Source organism: Bos indicus, chromosome X (genome assembly GCF_029378745.1).
Source record: "Bos indicus isolate NIAB-ARS_2022 breed Sahiwal x Tharparkar chromosome X, NIAB-ARS_B.indTharparkar_mat_pri_1.0, whole genome shotgun sequence".
Lineage (NCBI taxonomy): Eukaryota > Metazoa > Chordata > Mammalia > Artiodactyla > Bovidae > Bos > Bos indicus.
In genome coordinates, this window is record NC_091789.1 from 150,464,396 (window position 1) to 150,488,441 (window position 24,046).

A 24,046-nucleotide genomic window follows, 5' to 3' on the forward strand; every position below is an offset into this window, starting at 1 on the left:
GACTGTGGTCTTTTTTTGTTACAGCGGCCTCTGCAGACAAAGGCACAACAAAAAACATCAATACCAATTTTATCCTCCGCCCAGCCATGAGTCAGCTCTTGAGCTAGATTTCCTCCGACTATTATCAACCCTGAATATTCACTGGGAACGACTGATGCTGAAGCTGAAGGTCCGATACTTTGGCCATCTGATGTGAAGAGCCGACTCATAAGAAAACACCCTGATGCTGGGAAAGACTGAGGGCAGGAGGAGAAGGGGGCAACAGAGGACGAGATGGTTGGATGGCATCACTGAGTGGACATCACTCGATGGACCTGAGTTTGGGCACACGCTGGGAAATGGTGAAGGACACCCCTTTTCTTCACTATTGTCGGTCGTCACTGCAAGGAAACCCCTGGCGTGCTGCAGGGCGTGCACACGACTTAGCGACTGGACAACAGCACCAGCAACAAAAGTGTTACTACATCGTATTAGAGACATGAGCCATCCACTTCCTTAAATGCATCATCAGAGCGACTGAAATGTAAGACCAGAGCGTCCGTAAGAGGTAGACTTAGGAAGAAAGCATCTTTCATTTACTTCTGCAAGAAGAAATCCATGCATGCTTGATTAGATCAAAACACCCCCCCCCCACCCCTCAAATTTCCCAGGTTTTATGTCTATGCATCACCTCCCAAGCTCAGGGTGCAGAAAACACAGCCCAGCCCCTGCAGAACAGCGTTGCAAGAGAAAACAGGCGGGATGATCAGAGCTGAGGACAGGAAAGCGGGTGTACTGCCCGCCAAGGGCAAAGGCCAGAGAAAAGCCAGGTGAATCCGAGACAGCGGGAGATGAAGGTTCTCATCTCAACAAGCAAGGCTGAAACCTCGGTAAGGCCCGTGCGTGTACACAGCTGGCTGCTGCAAGAGCCCACAGCGCCCATCATGGGAGCTGCACGAGGTGAACGGTTGGGACAGGGGACACCACCTCCAGAGCGTCCTGGGGACTGGGGTCCCTGCTGACATCCGCAGGGGGCTCCCGGCTGGGTTCCAAGGCGTCCTCGGGTGGGGCACCTCCCGCCTTCTCCGCCCGCCGCTGCAAACAGAATCATTGCATCGTTAGTCTGCAGGGGGCTTCCCAGAACCACAGCCTGAACCAGAACGACAGAGAACTCTTTCTCCTTAGGATCAAACAAATGGTTTGTGCAAAAAAAAGAAAAAAAAAAGTAAGCAATTTAGGGCAACCACTCCGCCCCAGTGGTCCAGTGGGTAGTATGGCGGCGGTTTAGTCAATCATTCGTGTTCTGCTCTTTGCGACCCCATGGACTGTAGCCTGCCAGGCTCCTCTGTCCATGGAATTCTCCAGGTGAGAATACTGGAGTGGGTTGCCGTTCCCTTCTCCAGGGGATCTTCCCGACCCAAGGATCCAACCTGTGTCTCCTGCGTTGCAGGCGGATTCTTTACCCACTGAGCCCCGGTTCACTGGTTGGAACTCCTCAATTTCACTGCCGAGGGCCCTGGCTCAATTTCTGATGGGGAAACTCAAATCTCACAAGCTGCACAGCACAGTCAATAAACAAACAACAAAAACAATTTTTTAAAGTCATTTGGTGTGGTTTACTACTCTGAACTTCTCCCTGTTACTTTTTGCAAAAGGCGAGAGGCTGACATTTGTTATGTGATGTAAGGGTTAATCTTTCAAATGAGGAGATTGGGATTGACATATATACACTATTGATGCTATATATAAAATAGATAACTAAGAAGGACCTGATGACCAGCACAGGGCACTCTGCTCAATACGCTATAATAACCTTAGGGTTCCCAGGGGGAAGGATGGGGAAGGGATAGTCAGGGAGTCTGGGATGGACATGGACACACTGCTGTGTTCAACATGGAGAACCAGCAAGGACCTGCTGGACAGCACAGGGACCTCTGCTCAGTACTCTGTAATGACCTACCTGGCCAAAGAATCTGAAATAGGTCCGTGTATATGTATGGGCTTCCCTGGAGGCTCAGTGGTAAAGAATCTGCCTGCCAGCGCAGGAGACATAAAAGACTCGGGTTTCATCCCTGGGTCGGGAAGATCCCGTGGAGGAAGGCATGGCAGCCCACTCCAGTAATCTTGCCTGGAGAATCCCATGGACAGAGGAGCCTGGTGGGCTGCAGTCCATGGGGTCGCAAAGAGTCGGGGGCACGACTGAACGTCTAACACTTTTCTATTTCTTCCTAAAGCAAGATAGAAGAGAACCTCAGGGATTCAGGCGGGCAAAAACCCAGGTGTCTTATCCACCTGGAAAGTAAAGCGATTCATGACCACCACCAGGGGGAAACCATTCAGAAATGTCACGGGATAGAGGAGAAACACGTGGGGCGTCTCCTTTGGTGGCCAACCGACATAGGCAAACAGAAACAGGCGCCGTTTAAGAAGATTGTAAAGTAAAAAAAAATAATAATAATAAAAAAATTTTTTTAAAAAGAAAAAAAGTCTGCCCCTGCAGGCGCTGTGTGTTTGATCCCTGCTGAGGGAACTCAGATCCCCTGTGTTGCGCGGTACAGCCATTTCAAAAAAAAAAAAGGAAGCGAGTTATACCGAACTGGTTTGGATCTCTGAGAGGTCTGCAAACTGGGGGGAGGGTGCTGAAAACACGTTGCGTCGCACTTCAGCTCGAGTCTCTATTTCCCGCCAACCTACCGTCTAAAAACAAAAAAAAGCAAAGTTAGGACAATACTTCATGCAGATAACGAAAAATGCCTCATCTGCGTTCGTCTGCCTCCACGAGTACAAATACAGCCGGACTAGAAGCCGGTCAAGGAGGTTCAAACCAGTCCATCCTAAAGGAAGTCAGTCCTGAATATTCATTGGAAGGACTGAGGCTGAAGTTGAAACTCCAATCCTTTGGCCAGCTAATAAGAAGAGCTGACTCATTGGAAAAGGCCCTGATGCTGGGAAAGATTGAAGGCGGGAGAAGGGGACGACAGAGGATGAGATGGCTGGGTGGCATCAGCGACTCAGACTGGGTGGTCAGGTGGCAGACAGTTTTTCTCCCGTGTCCCCACAGGTCGGGTGAAGGTCCCGTCCCATGAGGACCTCTTCTGATTTCAGCTGGAACGCCACAGGAAGACAAAACCCACAGAAAACCATGCAAGCGGCTCTTCTCGACTCTACCCGGGGTGGCACATGGCGAAGACCATCCCAGCGGGCAGGAGACAACTGAACACGTCACGAGCATCATTGGGTGGCTTCAGCGTGGAAGCGAAAACTGTTTCTCAAGGAGCCGCTTTGGAAGGGCATGGAGCAGAGGAACGGCAGGAATCCTGGGTCATTAGATGACTTCGTCGGCTGGCCGTGACGCAGACCAGAAGCTGACCTGCGTGTACTGGGGCTGGGACTTTCGTGGGGGCTCAACAGTAAAGAATCTGCCAGGAAGGCAGCAGCTGCAGGAGACCTGGTTTCCATCCCTGGGTGAGGAAGGTCCCCTGGAGGAGGGCACGGCTACACACTCCAGTATTCTTGGGCTTCCCTGGTGGCTCAGACTGTAAAGAATCCCCCTGCAATGCAGGCCATGTGGCCTCAATCCTTGGGTCGGGAAGATCCCCTGGAGGAGGGCATGGTGACCCATTCCAGTATTCTTGCCTGCAGAATCCCATGGACAGAGGAGCCTGGCGGGCTACAGTCCACGGGGTCGCAGAAAGTCGGCCATACAAAGGCTGCTGAAATAAGCATTCCAGACCTGTCTCTTGCATATTTACAGGATTTATGAAAATAACCTCTCTCTCTTTTTTGGGGGGAGGGCAGTGAGGGGTTGCCAATTTGGGTTCCAAATTCCCTAAAGAACCCAGCGTGGGTCATTCACTCGATGGTCAGTAGATGGCAGCAAAGCAGAAAAATTAATTGCAAAGACGTCTGCTGTGTTGTTCGGTCCCTAAGTTGCGTCTGACTCTTTGTGACCCCATGGACTGCAGCCTGCGAGGCTCCTCTATCCATGGGATTCTCCAGGCAAGAATACCGGAGTGGGTTGCTATTCCCTTCTCCAGAAAGATGATCTTGGAGTGTAAAATAATGAAATATAGCCACATACACGGTAAAAAGGACACCTTCCTTATAGGTCAGCTGGTTAAGAATCTGCCTGCAATGCAGGAGACCCGGATTCAATCCCTGGGTTGGGAAGATCTGCTGGAGAAGGGAACGGCTACACACTCCAGTATTCTTGGGCTTCCCTGGTGGCTCAGCTGGTAAAGAATCCGCCTGCAATGCGGGAGACCCGGGTTCCATCCCTGGGTCGGGCAGACACCCTGGAGAAAGTAAAGGCCGTGCACTCCAGCATTCTGGGCTGGAGAATTCCATGGACTGTGAAGTCCGTGGGGTCTCAAAGTGTCGGACACGACTGAGCAAATTTCACTTTCATGTCTTCTTGGGACCTCAATGTTTAGTTAGGTCTTCTGCCCACTTCTTACCCCAAAGTTTATTTTTTAAACATTTTTTATTTTATTTACTTTCGGACTCGACTGAGTGACGTTCACATATAGAAGGGCCGTGACTTTCTCAATTTTAGACACACGTGCCCATCGGAAAATGGTCAATACAGACTTTCTTTCTTGTGTTTTGTTTTTTTTTCCGGCCACGCCTCACAACATGCAGGATCTCCCCACCCAGGGATTGAACCCAGGGTCCTCTGCACTGAAACCAGGGAGTCCTAACCACTAGACCATCAGGGAAGTCCTGATAGACACTTCCTTAAATGCTAATCTCTTCCAGAAACACAACCCGAAATAATGTTTCACCAGCTATCTGTGCATCTGTTACTCTGCTCAGCTTGACTCATAAAACTAACCATTGCAGTTGGAAAGTTTTTTTATTTTTTAATTTTATTTATTTACATTAATATATTAATATAACATATATTCATATTAATTTATACTCATTTGAATAAAATGATTTCTATTTTATTTATGTTTGTTTATAATATATCGATATGACTATATTATTAATGTTTTATAATTAATATAGTTTAATTACATTGATCAATTATACTATATTATTTATATAAATTATGTTTGTATAGATTAATTTGTTAATCATATTAATATATTGATGAATACTATATTGAATTATAATATAAATATATTATTTATATTTATCTATATTTACATTAGGAGAAGGCAATGGCACTCCACTCCAGTACTCTTGCCTGGAAAATCCCATGGACAGAGGAGCCTGGTGCGCTGCAGTCCATGGGGTCGCTGAGGGTCCGACACGACTGAGCGACTTCACTTTCGCTTTTCACTTTGATGCATTGGAGAGGGAAATGTCAGCCCACTCCAGTGTTCTTGCCTGGAGAATCCCAGGGGCGGGGGAGCCTGGTGGGCTGCCGTCTATGGGGTCACGCAGAGTCGGATACGACTGACGAGACTTAGCAGTAGCAGCAGTATATTTACATTACTTTATATTGTATTTGTTTTTATTTATAAATATAAAATTATATTTTATTTCTAATTATGTTAATACATTAATATAATACATTTATATTAATACTTATATTTATTATTTAAAGTATATAATCATTTATATAATTATTTCCTTTCATTTATTTATTTCTGAGAGATTCCCCATAGAGTCTGACTGTCAAACACTTAACGCGATTTAAATGTTTGCCGACTCTTATCAAAAACCCGGACGCAAAGGACCTCCTGTATGGCAGAGGTTATTATATTCAGTATGTTGTAATGTAACCTGTCATGGAAAACAATCTGAAAAAAAATAAATGACTGAAGCACTCTGCTGGACACTCGAGACTCACCACAGTGTGGTAAATCGAGTACACTTCAGTTTTTCTTATTTTAAATTCCCACTGCGGGGGTGGCTCCTGCTGGCAGAGCAGGGAGGCGGTTCTACAGGAACCTAAGGGCTTAATCCACAGAGTGTTCACATTCCTGCAAGGCGGACGCCTTCTGCTTAACCCACATGAGGCGTTTCCTGGGCCCAGAGGCAGGTGCTGGGAAAACCCCAGGGTACAGCAGAAGAAATGAAAAAAAAAAAAAAATTAGAAATAAGCTCACTTCCCAGCCACCTCCATGGTGCAAACCGGTGTCTTTTTCTTTTTTTCAATTTGTTTGGGTGGCTATGAATTCACAACTCAAAAATTGCTAATGCACGGAAGTTGCCTGCCCATCACTGATCCCATGTTAAAGTTACAGAAGAGAAACGTCCCATAGAAACGTCGGCTAAAATCGAAACGTCCATTGTCTTACCATAAGCGAGAAACAGACCCCGGAAAGCTATTCGCGAGATACCGGAAAGGACAACGTCCTTTCCATGGGGCCCCCAAATCCCACCCCCATCAGTGAAGTCATGCTAAGTCTCGCGAGAGACAGAGGGGCTTGAAAATGGCTTTTATGTGGCAGCCTGGATGGGAGGGGAGTTTGGGGGAGAATGGATGCATGTATGTGAATGCCTGAGTCCCCACCCTCTGCCGCTGAAACCATGAGAGCATTGTTACGGGGCTTCCCAGGCGGCTGTCGTAAAGAACCGGTCTGCCAGTGCAGGAGACTTAAGAGAGGCGGGTTCGATCCCTGGCTCGGGACGATCCCCTGCTGGAGGGCAAGGCAACCCACTGCAGTCTTCTTGCCTGGAGAATCCCGCGGACAGAGGAGCCTGGCGGGCTACAGCCCATGGGGTTGCAGAGAGTCGGCCATGACGGACCGGCTGGACAACAACAGCCTCACCACCCTTTTGTGAGACAGCGGTATTATTATTATCACTCAGATGAGCTGACAGGCGCCCAGAGAGGTTGGCACAACTTGTCTGAGCTCACACAGCTCGGGCTGGAGGAGCCAGACTCTGATCTCACACTTTGGGGCTGAGGCCAGAGATTAATCAGGACCGGCTTCCAGTACCACCTGCATAGACAAGCTAGATGCACTCCTCGGACGTGACTGGGTGACAGACCCTTTCACACTGGTGCCAGAGCAACCTGAAGACGGGTTCCTCCCATCCTCCTCCCCACGCCCCACGTCCCCGGGGGTTCCAGGGAGCATCCCCCGTCTCCATGGTAACCAGTGAGACTGCGCCTCCACCACCCCTGTGCAGAGCAAACGGACTGACCTCTTCCGAAGGGCACGCTGCAAGAGAAGGGATGTCTTCCTCCACCCCCATGATCCTCTCCGAGGCGTCAGCAGAGCAAGCCTGCCTGGGCCCCTCTGCTGGATTCGCACACGACCCCTCTGCCGAGGCCGCTGCACTGGAACACGGCACCCCAGCGCCTCCGAGGTGAGCCTGCGTGAAAACGTTCACACTCAGCAAAGTTGCCCGTGTTGTTCAGTCGCTCAGTCGTGTCCCACTCTCTGCGACCCCGTGGACCGCAGCACGCCAGGCCTCCCTGTCATTCACCATCTCCCAGAGCTTGCTCAAACTCATGTCCATCGAGTGGGCGATGCCATCCAACCATCTCATCCTCTGTTGTCCCCTTCTCCTCCCACCTTCAGTCTTTCCCAGCATCGGGGTCTTTCCCAATGAGGCAGTTCTTCCCATCAGGTGGCCAAAGTATTAGAGCTTCAGCTTCAGCATCAGTCTTTCCAATGAATATTCAGGACTGATCTCCTTTAGGATGGACTGGTTGGATCTCCTTGCAGTCCAAGGGACTCCTGACCTTTCTGCCAATCTCACTAACATCCACATTCACATTATTGCTCTAGGTAAGAAGGACCCCATGGCACAGGCTCCCCACATGGCTCTCAATGTTTCATTTCTTAGAACCACCTGAATCTGCTTTATCTTTCTTCATATACAACCCAGTACCCAGCAGCAAAGAACTCGCCTGCAATGCAAGAGACGGGGTTCCAACCCTGGGTTGGGAAGATCCCTCGGAGAAGGGAATAGCAACCCATTCCAGTATTCTTGCCTGGAGAATCTCACGGACAGAGGAGCCTGGTGGGCTACAGTCCATGGGGTCGCAAAGAGTCTGACAGAACTGAGCGACTCCATTAAAAAAAAAAAAGACAGCCTAAGCAGACTGCTTGGCAGAAAGGAACAGCACTTTGCTATCAGCGACAAGGTCTGAATAAACTCCTATTTGATTGTCTCCAATGGTCAGAGAAAGTTTTTTTTTTTCTCTTCTCCTCAATCTTTTGGCCACAATGCACAGCATGGGGAGTCTTAGTTCCCCGACCAGGGATCAAACCCCTGCCCTCTGCATTGGAAGGTGAATGGACCTTCTTAACCACTGGACCATCTGAGATGTTGCAAGAAAGTTTTGGTTCTGACTGCAAAGTAGCACCCAGCTCCACCAAAAAAAACTGCAGTAAAAACACTAAAAAGTGAATTCTTTTCAAGGTCCCAATGCATGTATTTGCAGACACTGGACTACACTGTACCAGTAAATGTTCCCGTTAAAAACAAACCGAGAAATATAATTTCCTGGGACCTTACCTTAAAAGGTCTTTTGTCTGCCTGTTGAAATTCACTGCAAAAACTCCAGTACGGAGAGCGTGCAGCATTATAGTTTAAAAAAAAAATCAAATGGGTGCCCATTCCAGAACCTGAAAAGCCCTCTTCAGACACCGCCTTCAACGGCCTCTTCAATCAAGGACAGCAAGTGGAGAATGCCCGCTCCAATGACATCTATAATCAGTCATTTCCAGCCACTTAATCAATGAGTGGCTCTTTCCCTGATGAAGCCGGCTAATTTAAATGATTATTTCTGCGTCATTTCGGTAAACCGCAGCCACAGTTCTGCTCATGAAACATTCACGATTTTGCACCAAAAAAAAAGAAAAAAAAGGCCCGCCTCTTTCAGCATCTTCCTACATGAAATACAGGGCATGCATACAGATGACAGTGGTGCAGGATCTAAAGCTTTGGCGGGTCCTTAACCTCCAACTATGGCCTTTATTTCTTGGGGTGAAATAACGCATCTTTCCTCGTCTAATTCCTTTCTGGTGTGCGTCGGCATTATTTAATATCTTCTAATTCCCTCATTTTTAAATAAACATGTCTATAAACGGTGTACTCTTCCTGAACTTCCCTGGGGGTGCAGTGGTTAAGACTCTGGGCTTCCCGTGAGCGGGGACTCCGGTTTGATCCCTGGGCGGAGAACTAGATAACCACATGCCCCAGCGAAGACCTGGTGCGACCACATATATAAATATTTTTTAAAATTGAACTTAAAAATTCTTATTTCTGCCATGACTGTAGTCCTTGACAGATTTTTTTGTTCTCTTCTAAAGGGAAAGGTTTTTATATTTTTCTTTGTTTTTCCCCCAAACTGTCTTGAGATATAATTAATATATAATATTGTGTAAGTTTTAGGTATATAACATGGTATTTGATACAATTATATTATGCAAATTGGTTACCACTTGATGTTTTTGGGGGGGGATGTAATTTACTTTATTGGAATGGAGAACTGTCCAAGAGCCAACACCCTAATTTAACTGAAAACTATTTGTGAGGTTGTAGAACTATGTTATAATTTGAAGTCCAACTTCTTCTTCTCAGAAAGAGGCTCATAGTTAAAATAAGAAAATAAGTATTTGGATATTAGAAACAAAAATGCATTTACAGTTGTCAAATTTTTAATGGACTTGATCAGCACAAAAGTGGCCGATAGGTTAAAGACGCAACATCCTTCAAGTACCCCTTTGAAAGTGCCTTTCTTGGAAATAAAAATGTAGTGTATTATAAAAAACAAAAATTTACCTAGAAAATCTGCCTCTGAAACATTGACAGATTTTTTTTTTTTTAATGTAACTTGGTGATTGCTTATAATAGCCTATATCTTGGAGAACGAAATGGCAACCCACTCCAGTATCCTTGCCTGGGAAATCCCATGGACGGAGGAGCCTGCCAGGCTACAGTCCATGGGGTCGTAGAGAGTCGGACACGACTGAGCGACTCACACACATCCTATATCTGTCTTTAAAAAAAAAAAAATTAACAATGAGAAGAGATTCAACACAAGAACGTGGGGAGTCTGCCTTTGAAGAAAATGCCCAAGTGTAGATCATAGAGAACTGATCCCTGGTTTCTGTCTGTTTCTAATCCCCGGTTTCAACTCTGGGGTTTCAGGACCTTACCGTGTGACCTGGGGGAGAGTGGTGGTCCTTGTTCCGGATATCTTCACAAAGGGGCAAGATGCTACGGTGGTAAATTCCCCACCACTGGTTAAGGAAGGACGTCTGATGCTGGTCGGCCCGCCCGGAGCCCTCCTCCAAAATGGAGCCCGTCTGGGGATTGTACTTGTAGTTCCAAGGCTTTGAGGACCCCAGAAAGTGGACCACCTTCGCACTGGAGCCAAATCTGAGGAAGAAACACAGACAAAAATTAATAAAGTTAAAAAAAAAAAAAAAAGAAAGCCAGTGATCACCGCAGGACTCGTCACAGACAGTAAGATGCACCTCGACGGCTCAGGGATGATCCTCTCGTGACAGCCACTTAGACTTGCATTGAAAAAGAAAAATTGTTTACAGTCAGTCCACGTTGGCAGTCTTTCATATTTCTGTAGACCAAGAAACATAATCAGAACCCACTGGGATGCTCCCCACAACAGAAAGAATAAATCAGGAGTCTTAGAAAGGTGGGTGGTTTCGTAGCCCAAATCATCTCACCCTGAAAACGATGACAGATTTTTTAAAAAATAGATTTCATAGCAGAGAATGAAAGCTGCAGACCTGAAAACTGGCATCTTGGGCAAGACGGGAAATTTTCCCCTCTTCATTTTTGTCTTTTTATGGTTATCATGCGAAGAGTTGACTCATTGGAAAAGACTCTGATGCTGGGAGTGATTGGGGGTAGGAGGAGAAGGGGACGACAGAGGATGAGATGGCTGGATGGCATCACTGACTCGATGGACGTTGAGTCTGAGTGGACTCCGGGAGTTGGTGATGGACAGGGAGGCCTGGCGTGCTGCGATTCATGGGGTCGCAAAGAGTTGGACACGACTGAGCGACTGAACTGAACTGAACTGATTGTTATCGCCACTCGCACCAACCTCACAGCTTTGAAAACATTTTTTTCTTAATTCATTGCTTTCTTATGAAATTTTGATATCATATTCTCCCCAGAGATCTGTGTGTTCTGTATGGCCCACTGTGCCCACTCTGGGACTCTCCTGATGGTCCAGGAGTTAGTATTTTGCATTCTAACGCAGGAAGTGTGGGTTCCATCCCTGGTTATTTAGCGTCCAACTCTTTGCGACTCCATGGACTGTAGCCCGTCGGGCTCCTCTGTCCATGGGATTCTCCAGGCACGGAGACTGGAGTGGGTTGCCATTCCCTTCTCCAGGGGATCTTCCCAACCCAGGGGTGGAACGTGCATCTCCGGCACTGGCAGGCAGATGCTTTACCGTGTGAGTCACCAGGGAAGCCCTTATACTCATAATTCATATTGAGGTTTGACAGAAAACAATAAGAATCTGAAAGCAGTTATCCTTCAATAAAAAAATGAATTAATAAAAATATATATACTCTACATAATAACTACATTTTCAAAAAATTTGTAGTTATAGCTATACCTTTCATATTTTATAAGAAAATCTAACTGAAACTATATATAAAACCTATTATTTTTAAAATGTGTAAAAAGGGACACATCTATGACATTTTTTCATAAAGTATAACTACTTATGAAACTCACTGTTTAAAAGCAGGACTGTAGGTGTACGTGGTGTTGCTGCTCAAGTTATAGATGAAGGGCAAGTGCCTCTGGATGTCGGCGGTGGACCAGTTACTGAAGAAACTGTTCAGCAAGCCTTGGTCTGCCCCTAGAGAGTTAAAGCATAGCCAAAGAAGTGAATAACGAATGGTATAGTTTTCGCCCCCTGCACTGGGAGCTTGGCGTCTTAGCCACCGGACCAGCAGGCAAGTCCCTCAATCCCCATCTTTAACTTGCTATTCACAGATTCGAGGTGGCGGGGAGGAAGTGCCGGTAGGTCAAAGGGATGGCCACAGCCCCACTCCGGTCCACAAACGTCCAGCTGCCCCTCAACGTACCATCAAAGCTGCCGTGGTCGGTGGCGTGCTGTAACAAGAGGCTGTGTGTCTCCAGCGAGGGTTGGAAGACAAACACCCCGCTATTGAAGCAATCCGGCCACCCGGGATCCGGGGCCGCAGAAAACTCCCTCCTGTCGAACAGCTCATCGATGTTGGACAGCACCTGGGGAGACAGAGCGTGGGGCCCCCCCGTACGACGTGACGGGAGAGAACCAGTCTGACTCCATATTGAATCTGTGTCTGTGACTTGAACTTCTGTGCTCAACTGCTTCTGCTACAAGTTCATCACTAAAGGGATGAAGCAGATGGCTTCCCAGGTGGCTCGGGGGGAAACAACCGATCTGCCAATGCAGCAGACGCAGGAGACGTGACATGGGTTCGATCCCCTGGGTTGGGAAGATCCCCTGGAGAAGGAAATGGCGACCCACTCCAGTCGTCTTGCCTGGAGAATCCCATGGACAGAGGAGCCTGGGGGCTGCAGTTCATGGGGTCACAAAGAGTCAGACAGGACTGAGCACACATATCCCTAAAGGGATGTTGCACTTGAGCTTAAATGCTACACAATGGCCCATCTCTTGTCTCCAGGAACTGCCTGCCTCCAATGGAATGAGCCTTAAGCTAAAATTCCTTTGTTTAGCTCCCAGGAAACATGCAGACCAGGACAAGTTTATCACAAAAGGGAATTTGCCTGGAAGCTTGTGGTTGCTTAGTCACCAAGTCGTGCCCAACTCTTTGAGCCCCCATAGACTGTAGCCCACCAGGCTCCTCTGTCCATGGGGTTCTCCAGGCAAGAATACTGGAGTGGGTTGCCATGGTCTTCTCCAGGGGATCTTCCCAAGAGATCAAACCACGTCTTCTGTTACCCGAACATTCCTGATGGAAGTGTTTTGGTATTCACTTACTTAACAAATCACCATCCACAGGCATTACTTTCTGCAAAAATTCCCCGGTCAGTCATGTATTAACATACAAGTGAGAAATGCAACAGGAACTTCATGATGAACCAGACAATGGTCTGTGATGGGACAGTTATACCGAATTTTTGAGTGACCCTCTTCTTTGAGGCTTATATTCCAAAGAGAAGAATGTGTGTATCAGATTGCTCCCTGGTTTCATTTCAAGAGACACCATTGAAGCAACACCATCTATTAAGCAAAATTATCATCTCCAGGTTCTTAAGATCCTCTGTGGAACACTTAAACATTTAACTAATTGTATTTATTCTCTTTCATCTAGCAAATGTAACCAGTAAGCCTGGAAATCCATGAACATAGTGGTTTGCAAGTCAGTACATTGATGTGTTAGTCGCTCAGTTGTGCCAGACTCTTTGCAACCCCATGGACTGTAGCCCACCAGGCTCTTCTGTCCATGGGATTCTCCAGGCAAGAGTACTGGAGTGGGTTGTCATTTCCTTCTCCAGGGGATCTTCCCAACCCAGGGATCGAACCTGGGTCTCCTGCACTGCAGGAATATTCTTTACCGTCTGAGTCACCAGGGAAGCCCCAGTATATTGATGATATGCTCTTAACTGTATTGCTCTTAATTGTATTTATTCTCTTCTATCCAGCAAACATGACCTATGAGACTGGAAATCCACAAACACGGAGGTTTGCAAGTCAATAGCATATCAGCCTGCGAGAGCTTGACCACTAACAGTACTCCTCTCCAGCACACCTATTGGCTTTATAAATTGTGCTCTGTTTGGGAAAAAAAAATATTACTCTGATTGTTCCTGTGTTCTAATTTTCCTCTCCACACCTCCATCTTCCTAGACCACCTTTGCACAACCAAGACAACCCAGAATGGATCTCCAACACTCCAGTCTCATTTCACATTTCAGCATTCCAATGGCTGTTTCTGAAAGTACCTGACCTCGGCTCCAACACCGAGGGTCACTACCCCAGATGACTACAGTGGAGATGCTATAGCCTAAGAAGCCAGGTTTCCAGTCCCACCAGGACTGTATAATTCACGGTACAATCAAAGAAGAGTATTTTTCCAATATTTTATTTTGTGCAGATGACATAATGAAATCACTCGTCCTAGGGAAGGAACAGGCCTTCAACTAACCCAGTGTTCTCAGCAACACTATTGGGTGTCTTCTACCCGATGTTGACTGACTAAATGTTGGTAGTAGAGATGAACATTACCCGGTGGGTGTCAGGAAGCATTTAACAGGAGGCTTCCTGTGTGCTGCTTTCTATCTGTCGGGAATCCTCTGTTCCTTATTAATTCCTGAATATTCAGGAATTAAGAGGGGAGGCAAGCCTCTCCTGGGACTAAGAAATCCAGGCATTTCCTTCGTTAGTTTTTCCATACAGTGATAAGCACCCTCTTCCTTCTTATGAACCATATGGTACAAGTGGTTATTTACAACTCTCTCTTTCATATGGGTGACCTCATGTTTTATTGATAACTTGTAAGTTTTGATTTTATCTCTGCTGAAAATAGCTATCGTGTAAGACAGTATAAATGAAGTGAAGTCCCTCAGTCGTGTCTGACTCTTTGCAATCCCGTGGACTGTAGCCTACCAGGCTCCTCCGTTCATGGGATTCTCCAGGCAAGAATACTGGAGTGGGTTGCCATTTCCTGCTCCAGGGGATCTTCCCGACCCAGGGATCGAACCTGGGTCTCCCGCATTGCAGGCAGACGCTTTAACCTCTGAGCCACAAGGGAAGACAGTATAAATACATACACAATGTTGAATAAAACACCTTTGCTCCATCAGAGCTCTGGTCTCCACGTCTTTCTTTCTCTCTTTCTTTCCCTCTCTTTTTCAGGCTGATCCCCTGGAGCGCAGAGGCTCTCTGAGTTCACTTTCCTGCCTGGGCTTCTAAGACCCTCTCGAGAAGGGGCTCTGCACCTTCCCCCCATCGAGAGGGCGCCTGAGGGCTTTGTGAACAGAGCAAGCCCCGTGTCAGGGGATTTATTGGCTTTCTGTGTAAACCAAGGAATATCAGCCTCTTTCCATCCTTTACTTCCTTATCGTCGACTCTGGACCACCAGGTTCCGGTCCATTAAAGGAGCTCAACAGGTGGGGACCCACCAGCACGGGCTAGCAGCCTGCTGATGGAGAGAGGGGCGTGATCTTTGAGTGGGCGGCTCCTCGCCAGGCAGAAGGTCTGGACCTCCCCCTCCTGCACACTCACCAGTGTGTCTGCATCCAGGAAGACGCATTTGCTGTAACGGGTGAGCGTCCAGCAGTGGAGCTTGGTGAGGGTGATCCCGAGGTCAGGTCTCTTCAGAAAGGCCAGGTGGACGTAGTCCGCACTGTCTATTAGGTTCACCTCGATGACCTCATCGAACACCCTTGAGAGGATAACCCTGGGAAAAGACAGGCCGAGTTCTAGGAGACCAGGAGACTGTTTCACACAAGATACTCTGTCCCTTGGTGCTCACATTTCATTTTGTGGGAGTATATGCTGAAGTGGTTTTCTCTAAAAGGTTCTGGAGGGATAAAAATCTTTGTACAAATATACGTGCTCAGTCGTGTCCCTCTCTTGGTGACACCATGGACTGCAGCCCATCAGGCTCCTCTGTCCATGGGATTCTCCACCGAGGATACTGGAGTGGGTTGCCATTTTCTCCTCCAGGGGATCTTCCAAACCCAGGGATTGAACCTACATTGCTTATGTCTCCTCCAATGGCAGGCAGCTTCTTTACAACTAATGCCAACCAGGAAGTTGGGGGAAAAAAACAAGATTTTTTTCTGCAAGCATTTTACCTCAGAAAGACTGTCTTTCTGTCAAATTTTACCTCAGAAGTTCCTTCTTCCTGCCAGATTTCATCTCAGAAACTCCTTCTGTCAGATTTTTATCTCAGATCCTCCTATTGGCTGTCAGATTTTTGCCTAAGAAACCCCTACTTTATGTCAGATTTCACCACAGAGACCTCTAGCTTCTGTCAGATTTTACCTTACAATGTTCATCTTTCTGTCAGATCTCACCCCAGAAGGTTCATGTTTCTGTCAGATTTTACCCCTGAACCCACTATGTCCTGTCAGATTTTCCTCAGAACCCCATCGTTTCTGTCAGATTTTATGTCAGAACCCCTGAGTGTCTGTCAGAATTTGCCTCAGAACCCCCTCGTTTCTATCAGATTTTACCTTAGAATGTTCATCTTTCTGTCAGATCTCACCCCAGAAGTTCCATGTTTCTGTCAGATTGTACCCCTGAACCCTCTGTGTCCTGCCAGATTTTACCTCAGAACCTCGTGTGTCAGATTTTACCTCAGAACCCCTTAGTTTCTGTCAGATTTTATGTCAGAACCCCTGAGTGTCTGTCAGAATTTGCCTCAGAACCCCCTCGTTTCTATCAGATTTTACCTTAGAATGTTCATCTTTCTGTCAGATCTCACCCCAGAAGTTCCATGTTTCTGTCAGATTGTACCCCTGAACCCTCTGTGTCCTGCCAGATTTTACCTCAGAACCTCGTGTGTCAGATTTTACCTCAGAACCCCTTAGTTTACGTCAGATTTTATGTCAGAACCCCTGAGTGTCTGTCAGAATTTGCCTCAGAACCCCCTAGTTTCTATCAGATTTTCCCTTCCAACGTTCATCTTTCTGTCACATAATAGCTCAGGTACATGCCCCACCCCAGTCTGTCAGATTTTGCCTCAGTCTCTCAGCTATATTTCAATAAAAATGTAAGGAAAATAAAAATGCTTGAACTTAGCTCACGATGTGGGCTTCCCAGATGTCTCAATGGTAAAGAACCCACCTGCTTATGCAGAAGACACCGGTTCCATCCCGAGGTTGGGAAGGTCGCCTGGAGGAGGCAATGGCTACCCACTCCAGTGTTCTTGCCTGGAGAATCCCATGGACAGAGGAGCCTGGCAGGTTACAGTCCACGGGGGTCGCAGAGATTGTCACACGACTTAAGGAGTGTGCATGCATGTGGACTAGTGGGACGGTCGCTCCTCAAGTCCCCCACGCCCCCCCGCCCCCGAATCAATGACGTGGATCCCCATATTTGAGGCAAGGAGCTACTCTACACACGCGTGGCGTTGCGTGTCAGGATTCTGAAACAGGACCCCTTCCTCTAGTAACAACCGCAAGCCCTTCTGCAAGCATCCCAGCCCCACCACGTGTGCGCCGGTCCGAGCTCACGGACCACGGCCCAGAACCTCCCCCAGCTTCTACGGTCTGCAGAGCCGGGTGTGCGTGCGCGAGTCTTACCTGAGCGGGTTGGACACCTGAGGCGTGACGAGCACCACCAGCCTCCGGGTGGCCCTGTGCTCCCGCAGCGACTGCCCCAGCACCAGGGCCCCCTGGCAGTAGACGTCGTTGGTGGCCAGCGTGACAAACGCCTGGTCGGACACTGTGGACGGGGACAGCCGGGTTACGTTCCCGCCCGGCCTCAGGGCTCAGCGGTGCGGCTGAGCGCCACCTCTGACTCTCTCGAGCTTCACGACCGGGACTGGACAAGACTTTCCCAGCTGGCGCCAGTGGTGAAGAACCCGCCTGCCCATTCAGCAGACGTGAGAGACGCGGGTTCGATCCCTGGGTGGGGAAGATCCCCTGGAGGAGGGCGTGGCCCCCCACTCCAGTGTTCTTGCCCAGAGAATCCCATGGACGGAGGACAATCCACGGGGTCGTGAAGAGTCAGGCACGACTGAGGCGACTTAGCACGCATGCGTGCATATTCCAAAATACGCTTCAGGGACATTTCACGTGCATTCTTTCATTGAAAAATTAAAAAAGAAAATTCTTCAAAAAGAAAAGAAAACCCACATGCACGCAGGAAACACTAAATATGAGACTAAGTCAAGCAAAGTGTGATTAAAATTTCCTGGTGCTGATGAACAGATCTAAGTTTATACACTGTATCTGTTTATATACACCAGGAAATTTTAACCATATATTCTGCTTATATACAAACAGACACTGCATATAAAATAAACAAGCAACAAAGACCTACTGTACAGCACAGGGAACTCTATATCTTCTAATAACCTATAATGGAAAAGAATTAAAAAAAAAAAGAATACGGAGGGACTTCCCTAGTAGTCCAGCAGTTAAGACTATATTCTTCGCTTTGCAGGGGACATGGCTTCAATCCCTGGTCTGGGGATCTAAGATCTCACACGCCATGCCCTTATCTCCAAAATAAAAAAAATACACACATATATAAAAATTAAAATATACGAATATATACATATATGTATAAAAACATCTATAACCAAGTATATCTAGATATAGACATATACACAATATATATATGAATATATGCTCAGCCATGTCCAATTCTTGCGACCCCATGGACTGTAGCCCACCAGGCTCCTCTGTCCCTGGGATTCTCGAGGCAAGAATACTGGAGTGGGTTGCCATTTCCTTCTCCAGGGGATCTTCCTGACTCAGGAATCAAGCCCAGGTCTCCTGCACTGGCAGGCAGATTCTTTACCACTAGCACCACCTGGAAAGCCCAACAAGAATTTTCCACTTTCGTGCATATTTATAACTGAATCACTTTGCTGAAAACAACACGATATTGTAAATTAACCATCCTTCAGTTGAAAAAATAAAATTTCCTTTTGCTCCAGAACGACACACGTGCCTAGCTCAGACTGCTTATTTGATTCTCCATTCAAGTCTCAAAAACTCACCCAAAACTTTTAGGTCTCGGGTGAACACAAAGCCAAGGTAGAAACAACACTCGGATTGATCCGAGTTACCACGAGGATTCCCCCCCACTTTGCCAAAAGAACCGGGCTCTCAAAAGGGAACCGCCAGACCCATTAGTTAAATCGCACACACCCCAGTCGTTGGCAAGACTTCAACTCAAGGGTGTATGAAGCCAAGGAGACGGGCTTCAGAAGAGAAAGGAAGACTGTTTCATTCACCAAAAATCCCCTGTTTCCCCAGGGTCTCCGCAGCAGGGAAAGAAACTCCAACAGCTGATGAGACTGACGGCGGTTCCAAGTTCGAAGAATGCGTGATGTGGACGTTCACAGGGAATTTTAAACCGCTTGATTCTGATTTCGTCCTGGCCGACAGGACGAAACCAAGGGGATCAGGAGATCCGGGCCTTGGCTCCCGAGCTGGCAACAGAAATTAACATTCGCAGCGTTTGGTCTGGGGCTGGAACACACACAGCTCAGTTCTCAAAGGCCAGATGGCGCTCCCCTGGGGCCCCCGCGCCCTCCCCGCCTCCAAAGACAAAGTCACCCCGGAAAGAATCGCAGGACCCAGCATTCCTGGGCCCGTTTTCCTGTTTTAACCTTGACATTCTGCTGGGGTGAGTGCCCACCTGCCCAAGGGCCTCCTGTCTACCCCTGGCTGGGGTTCTTCTTGGATTAAGGAGAAGATGAGGATTCCTGGCATCTCGGCCATGAGTTATTACTGACAGGGAAAACTCAGAATGCGTCTGCAGCTCCAGAGATGGCTGTCTATCTAATCATCTACCTAGCTATCATCATCTATTAACATTAATAACATCCGTCTAGGAAATGGCACCCCACTCCAGTAGTCTTGCCTGGAAAAATCCCATGGACGGAGGAGCCTGGTGGGCTACAGTCCAGGGGGTCGCAAAGAGTCGGACACGACTGAGGGACTTCACTTTCTTTACCTTTCTTTGTCCATCTATATATCTACTTACTTACATATCTTGATACCCACGTATCCTCTATGCATCTTATCATTATCTATTAATATTAATGACATCTATCTATCCACGTATTTATCATCTACTTAGCTATAACCTATATTTATGTATGCTCTGTGCATCTATTATTATCTATTAATATTAACAACATCTATCTATCCACCTATTTAGGGCTTGGCAGGTGGCGCTGGTGGTAAAGAACCCGCCTGCCAATGCAGGAGTCATAAGAGACATGGGTTCGATCCCTGGGTGGGGAAGATCCCCTGGAGGAGGGCATGGCAACCCCCTCCAGTATTCTTGCCTGCAGAATTCCACGGACAGAGGAGCCTGGCCAGCTACAGTCCGTGGGGTAGCAAAGAGTTGGACATGACTGAGCCACTGAGCACGTACGCAGCCACGCTGAAAGGCCGAGTTTCCACTTGACGGGGTGTGAGGGTGGGGACGTCTGGCATGGAACACAAACAGGACTGGTGGCTGTCCTCCAACCCCAGGATGAAAAAGAAAAAAAAAATACATCTCCCAAAGTCTACTTCACCCTGCAGACAGCGGCAGCTGCTGGTTTTATGAGGGGTCGGGAAGAAATGTTTACTCCGATTCCTCGCCTCCTTCCCCTTCCACCCACCTAACAACCACTCCCCCAAAATAACACCCCTGGCTTCCTTGGCGGGGTGGGGGGGCCCTCCTCTTTCACTCAAAGGCGTGTTTTGTTCCCGGCTGAGAGCGCTGAATCCCCAGTGGGGTCTCTCCAGCACGCTGCCCAGCCCGACGGCCATGTGTCCGAACGTCCCTCCTGAATGCTACCATTTATACAGACCCTCGCCGGTTTCCAGAAAACGCGTATTTTTTTTTTTTTGGAGAGCTCCAAGCCGCTCCCTGGAACACACATCAACAGAACCTTGCAGCCTACAGCAGGAAATCGGCCCAAACAACTTTGCCTCTCTAAGGCACAGAGGTGGGAAACAGTTGAGAAGCCGCCTGGCGACTTATTACCAAATCGCTCCTCTGAATAAAAAGCAACCTGAAACTTTTTTTTGTTGTTGTTAATGCTCTCATGAATGATCAGGCCTGACTTGGGTGCAAGTAGAGATTGTCTTCATGATAAAAAGAACAACAAAAAAAAAACAGGAACAGGCGGGAATTTCCCAGCAGGCAAGTGGTTAGGTGTGGCTCCCCAGGTGGCTCAGTGGTAAGGAATTCGCCTGCCAATGCAGGAGATGGGGGTTCAATCCCTGGTCCGGGAAGATCCCCTGGAGAAGGGAATGGCAACCCACTCTGGTATTCTTGCCTGGAGAATCCCCATGGACAGAGGAGCCTGGCAGGGCTACGGTCCATGGGAGCAAAGAGTCGGTTACGACTCAGACACTTGGCATGTATGCGGGGAAGCAGTTAGGATGTCAAGCTCTCCCTGCTGGGGGCCCAGATTCCACTCGTAGTCAGCAAGGCAAAATCCCACATGCCGGGTGAGCTGGCCAAACCAGCCCTCTTCCCCAGACACACAAAAAAACCCAAACAAACAGAACAGGACAGACATCTTTCCCATGGGTGAAGGCTACATTTTATCATCCCATTTCTAAGCCTCTGAGGTCCACTGTCCCAAATGGATGTCCCCGCCAACCCGAGGGCAGGCGGAGAGGATGCAGTTGAAGCCCTTGGGAGTCAGGGCTCACCACAGTCCCAGCCATCCCACCAAAGGCAGCCTGCTGCCCTGCAGCGGGGATTAACCCCAGATCTTTATACGGGAATAAGCAACTCTGTCTCTGGTCTGATCTTGCTGAGGACCAAAGACGCTCTGTGTTCCCAGAGTTTTACGACCGCGAACTTCCCATGGTTTTGCACATCGGTAAGCCTCTCACACAGTTCCGTGCCTGCCAAGAAAATGGTCCGCCCAACCTCCAAGGGCTAAGCTTTCACAGAAGGAAAATTACCAAATCTCAGTGCCCCTCGACCATCTGTTTTTGAGGGCAGGAGGAGAAGGGGGCGACCCAGGACGAGCCCCTTGGATGGCAGCACAGACTCAACGGATGTGAATTTGAGCAAACTCGGGCAGATGGTGATGGACAGGGAGGCCTGGCGCGCTGCAGTCCGTGGAGTCGCCAAGAGTCAGACACGACTGAGCCACTGAACAACAGCCACACATGTCCCTAAAGCTCAGCCCTTCCCAGCCGCTGAGACCCACTGTCTCGCCAGTCGCACCAAAGGTCACCAAGCTCTCCAGCCCCCGGGGTGAGCGAGGGGCTGGGCGGATACAGCATGGTGGGCGCTGAAGAGTTTGGGGACCACTTTGTGCGGGCACAGCGGGGAGGTGGGGGTCCCCCCGCCCCCAGCGCAGTCCATCTCACCCAGGCTACGGAGGCTGGCCGCCAGGAGGGTTCTCCGCTTACCAGGCATGGTGTGGGCGCAGCGCGCGATGGGCACCACGTGGCCGAGGGCGCCCAGGCGCGGCGGGCTGCCTCTCTCCCGGGCTCCAGCCGCCCAGCCGAGCGGAGGCGTCGGCTGCGTCTCCAGGGGCCCCACCCGCTCCGAGTTCAAGGCCTGCGGAGACAGCTGGGCGTTCCGGATACCCGCACCGCCCCACGCCCCGGCCCCTCCCGAGTCAGCCCACGTCTCCGCCGCGCGCAGGGGCAGCCGCGGGCCCTCCCGCCGCCGGGGCGCCCCCGGGTGTCCTCAGGGTCCCCCCGCCGCGCCCGGCACAGGCTCCAGGCGCCCCCCGCCCGCACACACCCCCATCCACGGCCGAGACTTCAGCGGCCTCGCTGCGCCCCCCACCCGATCACTCCTTTCACCGCGTGTCTAGCCCTGCGCCCCGCCCCTCTCTGAGTCTCTGCGCTCCAGCAGCCCAAGTGCGCCCCAAATCCGCTCCCGGGTGCCCCCTCCCCTCGGGCGCCCAGGCTGCCACCACGCCTCCGGAAGCTTCCTACACCTCCCACCCCCGAGCCTTCCACACCCCCGCGGCCCGCTCCTCCTCCGAGCTCCGGGAGCTCCGGTCTCCGCCGCGCCCAGGCCGCCCCCACGTGATGCGCTGGGGCAGCCCCGGCCCAGGCCTGCGCCCCCCTCCCCGGCCCCGGATCGCCGGCGGCGCCCCCCACCTTCTCCACGCTCCCGTAGTTGCTGGCCCGGGTGGGCGGGGCGGCGCGCGGCCCAAAGATGGGCGGCTCTCCAGACGGTCAGCTCCGCCCCCGGGCGGGGGTCTCCTGCACGGCCCGCCCCAGCCGCGCGCCGGGCCTGGTGCCCCGGCTGAGGCCCCTCGGAAGGGAGTGCCTGGAGGCGGGCACCTCGGACTCCCCGCCCCGCTCCCTCGGGCCCCTCCCCGCGGAATCCAGGCGTCTGGGGCGTCCTGGCTCTAAAACCTCTAACCTTTAACACGCCGCCCCCAAAGTCAATGTTTGCACTGGCCTCAGGGCCCCAGGCCAGCGCGCGGCCCGGGGCAGAGGCCACGCTGGAAACGTGATCGTACGGCGGGAACGTGTGGTGAGCGGAGGAGGAGTGCGCGCGGGGCGTGGACAGTGCGTGGGTGCGTGCGGCGTGCACGGTGCTTGGGCGCAGGAGGGAGGGACTGATCAGACTCGGTGATGGAGAGAAGCGTAATGCGGGCGGATGAACCTGAGTAGACGAAGGGGAGAACACAGTTATGAGTGAATGCATGCCCGAGAGAATGAATGAATGAGTTCCCGCGTGCAGGCCTGAGTGAATGAATGGATGAGCTCCCGAGTGCGTCCCTGAGTGAATGAATGAGTGAGTTCCATGTGTGCCCGAGTGAAGGAATGAATGAGTTCCCTCGTGCAGGCCTGAGTGAATGAATAAATGAACTCCCGAGTGCGTGCCTGAGTGAATGAGTTCCTGTGTGCAGACCTGAGTGAATGAATGAGTTCCCCTGTACATGCCTGAGTGAATGAATGAATGAGTTCCTGCGTGCCTGCCTCAGTGAATGAATGGATGAGCTCCCGAGTGCGTCCCTGAGTGAATGAATGAGTGAGTTCCATGTGTGCCCGAGTGAAGGAATGAATGAGTTCCCGCGTGCAGGCCTGAGTGAATGAATAAATGAACTCCCGAGTGCGTGCCTGAGTGAATGAGTTCCTGTGTGCAGACCTGAGTGAATGAATGAGTTCCCATGTACGTGCCTGAGTGAATGAATGAATGAGTTCCTGCGTGCCTGCCTCAGTGAATGAATGGATGAGCTCCCGTGTGCTTGCCTGAGTGCATGAATGAATGAGCACCCGTGTGCGTGCCTGAGTAAATGAATGAATGAGCACCCGTGTGTGTGCCTGAGTGAATGAATGAATGAGTTCTTGTGTGCGAGCCCAAGTGAATGAATGAATGAGTTCCCGTGTGCGTGCCTGAGTGAATGAATGAATGAGCTCCCTGTGCGTGCCCGAGTGAATGAGTGAATGAGCTCCCGAGTGTGTGCCTGAGTGAATGAATGAATGAGTTCCATGCGTGCCCGAGTGAAGGAATGAATGAGTTCCCGTGTGCAGGCCTGAG

General features: G+C 49.7%; 1 protein-coding gene across 7 annotated transcripts in view; it reads right to left on the bottom strand.

Moving 5' to 3' along the window:
- GYG2 (glycogenin 2) overlaps positions 1-23,042 on the bottom strand; it is a 26,050-nt gene extending 3,008 nt beyond the window's left edge. Inside the window, exons 1-10 of one of the 7 annotated variants that reach the window (XM_019956045.2) lie at positions 22,922-23,042; positions 21,949-22,099; positions 17,143-17,284; positions 15,116-15,290; positions 11,967-12,129; positions 11,611-11,737; positions 10,053-10,275; positions 7,084-7,254; positions 2,572-2,676; positions 967-1,074 (exon numbers count right to left, since the gene is read on the bottom strand). In XM_019956045.2, the coding sequence (XP_019811604.2) occupies positions 967-1,074; positions 2,572-2,676; positions 7,084-7,254; positions 10,053-10,275; positions 11,611-11,737; positions 11,967-12,129; positions 15,116-15,290; positions 17,143-17,284; positions 21,949-21,955 (1,221 nt within the window). In that variant the 5' untranslated portion in view covers positions 21,956-22,099; positions 22,922-23,042. The other 6 variants (XM_019956043.2, XM_070783993.1, XM_019956044.2 and 3 more) reach the window with 6 other exon arrangements.
- Between the last annotated feature and the right edge of the window lie 1,004 nt (positions 23,043-24,046).